Source organism: Gadus macrocephalus, chromosome 2 (assembly GCF_031168955.1).
Source record: "Gadus macrocephalus chromosome 2, ASM3116895v1".
Lineage (NCBI taxonomy): Eukaryota > Metazoa > Chordata > Actinopteri > Gadiformes > Gadidae > Gadus > Gadus macrocephalus.
In genome coordinates, this window is record NC_082383.1 from 23,422,874 (window position 1) to 23,432,912 (window position 10,039).

Consider the following 10,039-nt stretch of genomic DNA (forward strand, 5'->3'; position numbering starts at 1 on the left):
GTGTGTGTGTGTGTGTGTGTGTGTGTGTGTGTGTGTGTGTGTGTCTGTGAACACCTTGTGCTGTGTTGTTGTATTTATCTTCCACAGAATGAGCGTGGGAAGGTGGACCTGTGCCTCTGCACGGTCAGGTGGAACAGTCGCCGATGTTTATTAGAATAGATGAAGAAGGGCATGAAAAAAACACTCCAAGCAATTAGTATGTAACCTATAGTTTTATCTTCTAGGGTTTTGGGGTAATTTCCTTCAGCTTGGCGTCAAAATAATCATCTGTCAATAATGTGCAAGCCAACAAACAATACATTAAAAACATGAATGCATATTTTAGGGCCTCTAGTTACAGTTTAGACAAATCCAAATGTGTCAATACATACACATACAGTTTGATTGCAATTGTTCATTATCACAATTGATTGCCCTTTCACGCACTTCCATCTGATAAACCCAGGATGCGAGGGGTTAAAATCCTACCCCCTTACCAGGGACAATGAGTACCCTTTACAACAGGAGTACACCAGAGAGCAAACAGGGTCCAATAACTCACATCAGCAAGGAGAAAAGGGCGTCCTGCCGTCCTCTGGCTCTTTGAAATACGTCATTGTGACGCACAACATGGACACCACCTGACCAACCACTGACCCCTCCCTCGACCCACCTGACCAACCACTGACCCCTCCCTCGACCCACCTGACCAACCACTGACCCCAGTCTCCCTCGACCCACCTGACCAACCACTGACCCCAGTCTCCCTCGACCCACCTGACCAACCACTGACCCCTCCCTCGACCCAGCTGACCAACCACTGACCCCTCCCTCGACCCACCTGACCAACCACTGACCCCAGTCTCCCTCGACCCACCTGACCAACCACTGACCCCTCCCTCGACCCACCTGACCAACCACTGACCCCAGTCTCCCTCGACCCACCTGACCAACCACTGACCCCTCCCTCGACCCACCTGACCAACCACTGACCCCTCCCTCGACCCACCTGACCAACCACTGACCCCTCCCTCGACCCACCTGACCAACCACTGACCCCAGTCTCCCTCGACCCACCTGACCAACCACTGACCCCTCCCTCGACCCACCTGACCAACCACTGACCCCTCCCTCGACCCACCTGACCAACCACTGACCCCAGTCTCCCTCGACCCACCTGACCAACCACTGACCCCTCCCTCGACCCAGCTGACCAACCACTGACCCCAGTCTCCCTCGACCCACCTGACCAACCACTGACCCCAGTCTCCCTCGACCCACCTGACCAACCACTGACCCCAGTCTCCCTCGACCCAGCTGACCAACCACTGACCCCTCCCTCGACCCACCTGACCAACCACTGACCCCAGTCTCCCTCGACCCACCTGACCAACCACTGACCCCCGTCTCCCTCGACCCAGCTGACCAACCACTGACCCCAGTCTCCCTCGACCCAGCTGACCAACCACTGACCCCTCCCTCGACCCACCTGACCAACCACTGACCCCTCCCTCGACCCACCTGACCAACCACTGACCCCAGTCTCCCTCGACCCACCTGACCAACCACTGACCCCAGTCTCCCTCGACCCAGCTGACCAACCACTGACCCCTCCCTCGACCCACCTGACCAACCACTGACCCCTCCCTCGACCCAGCTGACCAACCACTGACCCCAGTCTCCCTCGACCCAGCTGACCAACCACTGACCCCTCCCTCGACCCAGCTGACCAACCACTGACCCCAGTCTCCCTCGACCCACCTGACCAACCACTGACCCCAGTCTCCCTCGACCCACCTGACCAACCACTGACCCCTCCCTCGACCCACCTGACCAACCACTGACCCCTCCCTCGACCCAGCTGACCAACCACTGACCCCTCCCTCGACCCACCTGACCAACCACTGACCCCAGTCTCCCTCGACCCAGCTGACCAACCACTGACCCCTCCCTCGACCCACCTGACCAACCACTGACCCCAGTCTCCCTCGACCCAGCTGACCAACCACTGACCCCTCCCTCGACCCACCTGACCAACCACTGACCCCAGTCTCCCTCGACCCACCTGACCAACCACTGACCCCTCCCTCGACCCACCTGACCAACCACTGACCCCTCCCTCGACCCACCTGACCAACCACTGACCCCTCCCTCGACCCAGCTGACCAACCACTGACCCCAGTCTCCCTCGACCCACCTGACCAACCACTGACCCCAGTCTCCCTCGACCCACCTGACCAACCACTGACCCCTCCCTCGACCCACCTGACCAACCACTGACCCCTCCCTCGACCCACCTGACCAACCACTGACCCCTCCCTCGACCCACCTGACCAACCACTGACCCCAGTCTCCCTCGACCCAGCTGACCAACCACTGACCCCAGTCTCCCTCGACCCAGCTGACCAACCACTGACCCCAGTCTCCCTCGACCCACCTGACCAACCACTGACCCCTCCCTCGACCCACCTGACCAACCACTGACCCCAGTCTCCCTCGACCCACCTGACCAACCACTGACCCCAGTCTCCCTCGACCCACCTGACCAACCACTGACCCCAGTCTCCCTCGACCCACCTGACCAACCACTGACCCCAGTCTCCCTCAACCCACCTGACCAACCACTGACCCCTCCCTCGACCCACCTGACCAACCACTGACCCCTCCCTCGACCCAGCTGACCAACCACTGACCCCAGTCTCCCTCGACCCAGCTGACCAACCACTGACCCCAGTCTCCCTCGACCCAGCTGTGGTGGCCCAGTCTGGGTGGCACGCTCAAGGGAGTCCATTATTTGGCATGAAAGTAACAAGTTATAAATAATGCATTACTCTTTTGAAGTAACAAAAAAGAAAACAAGCAATGTTGGGCAAGTTACTTCAAAAGAGTAGCATTATTTATTACTTGTTACTTTCATTTCAAAGTAATTAGATACATTACAATATTACTGTCTTTGGTTTGTAAGGCATTACACTAATTTTACATTACTTTTGCATCACTTTCACCAACATAACAGGAAATATGGATTTGGTGTTCTCAATAGATTTTCTTGTGTTCAGTGATGAGGTATGGCATAATGACTGAGCTAGGCTTAAGGCTAACAAAAGTACAATATAATGGTCGCAGTTGTGGCTCATGGTGCAATACATTTGATAATAGAAATGCTGTAACTTTAGGTAGACATTGAAATCAATAGAGCTAGAGCTTACTACGGTAGATTGTAAAAAACAACAACATTGAGCCCCCTTTCTGGTTTGTCTAGGATGAAATAGAGTGGTTGACACCGAAACTTTGACTTTTGGTCCCGAGAAGGACAGGACGGGGGTGGGGGGGGGTTCTTGTATTTAACTTTTTTGGTTAAACAATATCAATAGTGATGTAACAATATAAATATAATGATACAAATAATAACTAGAAAGAATGTGGAATGAATGAAGCTCAAAAGGTTTCTTCGATGCAATGTTATTTCACTCTTTACATTGTTGCTCTCATTCTTTTTAGTAAAACTATAAAATAAACAGAAAGACATCAAATTACCATATGTCAAATTACTATCTCATCAACATGTGTTTATATTCACAAGCAACATGCTAATCATATCGGACGATAACCACGAGCTACATAGTTAGCGAGCAATGAGTTGAAATGTGTTCTTAATCAACCGTAACGTATAACAGTAAAGTATAACAGAAACATTTTCACGAGTGTTTCCATCTAATAACTCAAACAATAATTGCGTACAATACTTACGGACGTATCTACTCCAAGGATCTGACCGTGAGAAACAGCTTCGTTGCACACATCTCTCTCAACACTTTAGAGGCCAAACAAAACAAAGGCACGTAGGGTGCGATACCAGGGTACACCAGTAGGTGTCCTTCTTGTACAAGTTTAAACAGCAAAGAGGTGCAATTTGATTAAGCCACACATTGTTCTGTGTATGGGAAACACTGTCACAAAACTGTCCTGGCTTAAAACAACCCGAAACGTTCGTCTTCAGAAATGTGCAACTCACCGAGTGGTTAGTGGTGTTCGTTGAGGTTCCAAATCAAGTATCGTAGCGAAATACAGTTTGTCGAGTTTTATTTGGCATTTTTTGAATCCATTGATTTCGGTTGGAAGACTCATTGCTCCTTGACCAAACGGAAAGGCGGGCTGGTTGTAGTCTTTTCGCTCCGTTCTAGCCCTACTGTTGATACGGAGGACAACTGCCGTGATCTTCTCCTCTAGCACTAAGACGAAGTAAACATTTGAGTCAAATATGACTTTTTTTTGGTAATGCCTTACATTACCGCGTTACAGCAAAAAGTAATGCATTACAGTAATGCATTACTTTTGTAACGTGTTACTCCCAACACTGAAAATAAGATATAGGCTACATTATGCCTCATGTCAGATTTAAGATCTAAACATGAAGCATTTATATTAATTCACCACTTAATATGAGCTTATATATCTTACCTGTTATCAGTATACATGAGTTTGGGTTGATACTTACTATGGTCGCTCAGTAGAATATTAAATAAGGGCAAAAAGAGGGTTATCGACAGCGTCTCCGCTGGCCTAGAGTTGCTGAACTCCATTACCCATGATGCTGTGCTGTCTGCTGCTAGGAGATCCAATCATTTATTATTTAAAGAGCAACCAGAAAATGTGTTGCCGCACATGATGTTCAAAACGGCCGACCTAAACTAGTCAAAGTAGGATATAAAGTAATATAAATATAAATAATACAAATACGTCACGTATCTATATGGTCCAAAGCAAATAAACAATACATTTTTGGAATATCAGCATAAGGCCTAAATGCATATTAGCCTATTATTAACTGTTACTTTAATGATGCCCAATTGCGTTGCCTGTGAATACTAACTATGTCAGTGGTCGGGTTTAGTTTAAAGCATGGTTGCATGTTTTATTTGATCATCAACACAGACAAAGACAATGCCATTGTATCACTCTTACTGAAATAAGAATAATGAAATTGTAAAATCCTTTGTTTATGACGGCGTTTCCACTTCTCACGGGACGCAGGACACAGGCTTTTGTGAAGCGAGTACCTTCTAGTATAAGTATTTAGTATTACCTACTACATCACGACAAAGGGACACTGCAGCTAACCTTAACCTTTCTAGCAAGGTATCTCATGACACTCGTTTTTGAAAATGCCTCTCAAAAATCTTACTTTCAAGGGCTAGTTCACCCTTCCCCTTAGCCCTACGCCTCAATGAAACATCTATTGGGACAGCCCTATTCCCAAGCGTGACCATGCACAATTGAGGTGTATGACTGAGGGGGGAATTGGGATTGGGCCTTAGGGTTTTTTGGTTTTTCCTCACAAAAAGGTGGACTTCTTCATTAGCAAAACTTTAATTTCAATGGGGTGGAGGGAGGTGTACCAGTACAAGGACATTAAACAAAAAATAGGAATTAATACTTCAAAATAATATGTGTAGTACATCATGATGTTTGACACTGAATGTAGCAGCATAGGTTCAGCGAAAAGGAGTCTGCTGTTTGGCTTTAGAGACTGCCAATCAAGACATTTTTCATGCAATTTTAAGGAACAGAACAAGCAATTTACTCTGTAGTTTTTAATTTTTTATCCAAATGTATGGAAAAATGTCGTTCATAATCACGAACACAAAGTCAAAGTTGGCAAATCAAAGTATATAACCTCATAGTACCAGTTTTTGACTCACCCAAAACCCAGTTTGATTCCATATACATCAGAATAAATCTTAAATAAATAATATAGCCAGAATGTGTCTGGACTTTCCTATGATATATTAATATATTTATCTTTGTACAACCATAATATCCCATGCCATAGAGGAAAAAAAAATCCCCAAAAAATCTCACTTTTTGCTTTGTTTAATCAGTGGCTATGTATATAATATTCATCATGGCAACCATTTTAAAATCGGGACACTGTGGAAGTGAATGTTCGAAGTTATGAGTCAATGTTGGCCTATGCGGGTTATGTAATATGGCATTAGCTTCAGCTAAAGATTAACCACTAATAACATGTGCTAATTTTTCTAAATTAGCACAATTATAATGTAAACCAAAATGTGTCGTTTCATACAGGAAATCAAGCTGTTTTTTAACAAACATAAAATATTTGTGTTTTGAAAATATGTATGCATTACTTCTAATATTTTTCTACTCATATTGATTTTGTAAAATGGCTTAGTTGATGTACTCATCGTCAATTCAGTTAATTCATTCAATCATTGCATACATAAGGCACTAAAAATTACTTCAAATTTTCCAAATATTAATCTGAACAATCTCAATCCAAGTAAAATGATAGATACATTCGTAGTCTAAAAACAGTATTGTGCATAATGTCAAAAGACAAAGGCTTTTTTTTTGCATGATTTCATCAGTAAAAACAGTGCATGTTCAGTGCAGTGCCTTCTCAGTTTACCCTATTATTTAACTGTAAATGGTGGTGGTTTGGCATCGATTCAGAATGGATCAATTATGGATCAATTTACTCAAAACACATATTGCCATCTTTGAGAATAATGGAGGCAAGACATTGACTCTACACACACTCCCCCAGGTGTATTTTGAGTACGCCCTGCTCGTGTAACCTTAACAAATGGTCAAACTCGTCAGGCATTGCATGAACCTTCTTCTTACTCTGTACGTTGTCATAGTAGTGGTTGTTGAGGGGCTGGTGTGATAGCGGGTGTTGGTCAAAGGGCCAGAACCCATATAGGTGTACATTGGTGCAAAGCTCCAGTGCCAGGCTGGCCACCATGAAGCCAGAGCTCAGACGCTTATTCAGGCCCTTGGAGCTCCAGAAGCTGTGCAGGTTCCGAATGTACTCTGGGTTGAGGAACACCGGCCTGATTGGGCTCAATGACTCCTCGATGGTGTAGACGACCCTCAGGGAAGGCTGGATGTTTTTGGAGAGTGTGAACGCTGGCAGGAGCACCAGAGCATCCTTGTAGTGACTCATGCTATCGACGAAGGGACGTCGGCGATCCAGTAGACCGCTGAATCTGAGAAGCAGAGGGTGGGTGGTTACAGAAGGAAATACATAGGTCCTCACTGGGTCAAAGTCATACTGGTAGTACACCATGCAGTAGCCATTACTTCCGATTAAGGATGCTTGGATTGGCCGTCACAAGGCCTGTCTTCTTGCCTACATCCTTGAGGTGGCTGCTCTCCACAGGAGGTAGGTTACACCTGCATCGGGGAGAAAGTACACACTCTTATCACTCGCAATTCAAATTTGTATTTGATTGAAGCTCAAAATGCATCATGAAGACTGTGCATTCTGAGGGATTCAGTACAATAACAACATCACAATGTGGAAGGAGTTAGTCCGGTAGTATCTACCTGATGACGAACTGGGCTGAATCTATCATCTCTCCACAGGTGCTGTTGGACAAAATCCCTCCATTGCCAACAACAGAGCAGGTATCCCAGGGTTTGCTCGAGAACGGATTCTTCTAATCACAAACAGGCAACAGACAAAACAACAGTGTTTAGAAATATGTGCTGGATTTGATTTATAGTCTCCATTTTGGCATTATATCACATTGTTCAAAAGTTTTGGTGTCTTTTCAAAGTACTAATAATAACTTGACTTTAGTAACTTGATTAAGTTATTAAATCAAATATACTGTAAGCATTTTAACCAACACAATTTTTAGGACAATGTTGAAAAGAAACATAACAGAGAAATGTGTCTTTGGAACTGAGAAATGTAGAGAGACCTCAAAGTAATAAGGAGTGTTGCTGTGAGATTTTGAGAAAAGATTGGGAAAAAAGGGCAAAAAAGATGTGGCAGAAGTATCATTCTATAAAGGATATACAAGGGCTCTGATCCTGAAAGGCTAATGAGCTGATTTAAAAGGAGGTGAATAAAAGAGCAAAGGGGAAATAAGCACATTTGCAGCCGAAGTTCAACTCTGTGTGCCCCCTAAAAATAATGTGCTGACCTTTATGGTTGGTTAATGGTCGATGGTTGAATTTTATACCTATCTCACCTGATAGTCTAACCGACAGCTCTGTATTATTTGTGTTTAGAGCACTGTAGGCTGGAGTGTAAAGGGGATATAGCTGCAGCAGAGCATTTCACTGTAGGCTGGAGTGTAAAGGGGATATAGCTGCAGCAGAGCATTTCACTGTAGGCTGGAGTGTAAAGGGGATATAGCTGCAGCAGAGCATTTCACTGTAGGCTGGAGTGTAAAGGGGATATAGCTGCAGCAGAGCATTTCACTGTAGGCTGGAGTGTAAAGGGGATATAGCTGCAGCAGAGCATTTCACTGTAGGCTGGAGTGTAAAGGGGATATAGCTGCAGCAGAGCATTTCACTGTAGGCTGGAGTGTAAAGGGGATATAGCTGCAGCGGAGCATTTCACTGTAGGCTGGAGTGTAAAGGGGATATAGCTGCAGCGGAGCATTTCACTGTAGGCTGGAGTGTAAAGGGGATATAGCTGCAGCGGAGCATTTCACTGTAGGCTGGAGTGTAAAGGGGATATAGCTGCAGCAGAGCATTTCACTGTAGGCTGGAGTGTAAAGGGGATATAGCTGCAGCAGAGCATTTCACTGTAGGCTGGAGTGTAAAGGGGATATAGCTGCAGCAGAGCATTTCACTGTAGGCTGGAGTGTAAAGGGGATATAGCTGCAGCAGAGCATTTCACTGTAGGCTGGAGTGTAAAGGGGATATAGCTGCAGCAGAGCATTTCACTGTAGGCTGGAGTGTAAAGGGGATATAGCTGCAGCAGAGCATTTCACTGTTGGCTGGAGTGTAAAGGGGATATAGCTGCAGCAGAGCATTTCACTGTAGGCTGGAGTGTAAAGGGGATATAGCAGCAGCAGAGCATTTCACTGTAGGCTGGAGTGTAAAGGGGATATAGCTGCAGCAGAGCATTTCACTGTAGGCTGGAGTGTAAAGGGGATATAGCTGCAGCAGAGCATTTCACTGTAGGCTGGAGTGTAAAGGGGATATAGCTGCAGCGGAGCATTTCACTGTAGGCTGGAGTGTAAAGGGGATATAGCTGCAGCGGAGCATTTCACTGTAGGCTGGAGTGTAAAGGGGATATAGCTGCAGCAGAGCATTTCACTGTAGGCTGGAGTGTAAAGGGGATATAGCTGCAGCAGAGCATTTCACCGCAAATCAAGAGGTCTCTACTCCAACTCCAGGCCTCCCCTAAAACTATTCCCTGAAAGAATATCTAGGCATTCATTGTATTTTTGTCTAACTGAAATGTCTAGACTCTGTTTTCTATGTGTTAGGTGCACTCTGTGTTGTTTTGACGAATAAACGGGTTTGTGCAAAGGAGGCCTAGCTCTGAGGCCTTGCTCCGTATCGGAGCATCTGTCTCCCGATCTCAAGGTCTTCAGTTCAAACCGGAGGGCTTTGATTATATAGTGCACACTTTAAAAGAATATTTAATATAAAAAAAGGTTATTTTTTTTCATTTCAGAGAGCACACTTTAGGGTTCATATAAAAATAGGAAGAACGGTCAATTCCATAAGGGGTATAGTTGACAGTGACAGTATCAATAAACAACAAATGCCCAAAGAAATTACCTTTGCTAAGGTGTCAAAAATGTCTGACGTCACACTTGTGTTTCCTTTTGCACCGTCGTACACAATCTGGGATCCCACCGGGGTATTTTCCTGTGTCATGACGGCCTTGGTATAACCCTGACACGTGCTTCTCAACAGATCTCTGAGGAGCAACCAAAAGAAAACAAACATTGAAAAAATGATTGAGCTGCACCATACACAGTAGAGCAGGGGTCTCAAACTCAATTTACCTGGGGCCCGCTGGAGGCAGATTCTGGGTGAGGCTGGGCCGCATCAAGTTTTCCACAAAAAAGTACAAATATCCAGTCTTCTCAAGCTTTACCATTAACAGTTCTGTAACATGAATGCTTTTTTGAACATGAATGGCTCTTTTGAACATGAACGACTTTAAAACATGAACCTTCTTCAGAACATGAAGTGTCCTTCTGAACATATGGCTTTTCTTGCCTACTCCTTACTACCAGAGACCTGGCAGCGCTTCCTCTCACACAGCTCCTGCAGG

At 45.6% G+C, this 10,039-nt stretch overlaps 2 protein-coding genes across 2 annotated transcripts in view; both read right to left on the reverse strand.

The window, feature by feature from the left end:
• The window catches only part of si:dkeyp-72e1.9 (syntaxin-binding protein 4), a 71,439-nt gene extending 67,644 nt beyond the window's left edge, over positions 1 to 3,795 (reverse strand). Inside the window, exon 1 of the mRNA XM_060046023.1 lies at positions 3,730 to 3,795. The gene's annotated coding sequence lies outside the window, so the exon portion shown is untranslated. The remainder of the gene's footprint in view (positions 1 to 3,729) is intronic.
• Positions 3,796 to 5,914: 2,119 nt separating this feature from the next.
• Positions 5,915 to 9,636, reverse strand: LOC132470067 (alpha-2,8-sialyltransferase 8F-like). The gene is made up of 4 exons (XM_060068217.1): positions 9,538 to 9,636; positions 7,336 to 7,448; positions 7,090 to 7,182; positions 5,915 to 6,995 (listed from the first exon to the last, which is right to left on the reverse strand). The coding sequence occupies exons 1-4, from the start codon at positions 9,634 to 9,636 to the stop codon at positions 6,533 to 6,535; spliced, it is 768 nt and encodes a 255-aa protein (XP_059924200.1). The 3' UTR covers positions 5,915 to 6,532.
• Positions 9,637 to 10,039: the final 403 nt, after the last annotated feature.

What these genes read in the sequence shown, in the direction of transcription:
- LOC132470067 (XM_060068217.1), bottom strand. Translation starts at nt 9,636, where the DNA reads ATGACACAGGAAAATACCCCGGTGGGATCCCAGATTGTGTACGACGGT. An exon ending in TTTTTGACACCTTAGCAAAG is followed by an intron (nt 7,449 to 9,537) that starts GTAATTTCTTTG and finishes GTTTGTGATTAG; the next exon opens with AAGAATCCGTTCTCGAGCAA. An exon ending in CCAAGCATCCTTAATCGGAA is followed by an intron (nt 6,996 to 7,089) that starts GTAATGGCTACT and finishes TCTGCTTCTCAG; the next exon opens with ATTCAGCGGTCTACTGGATC.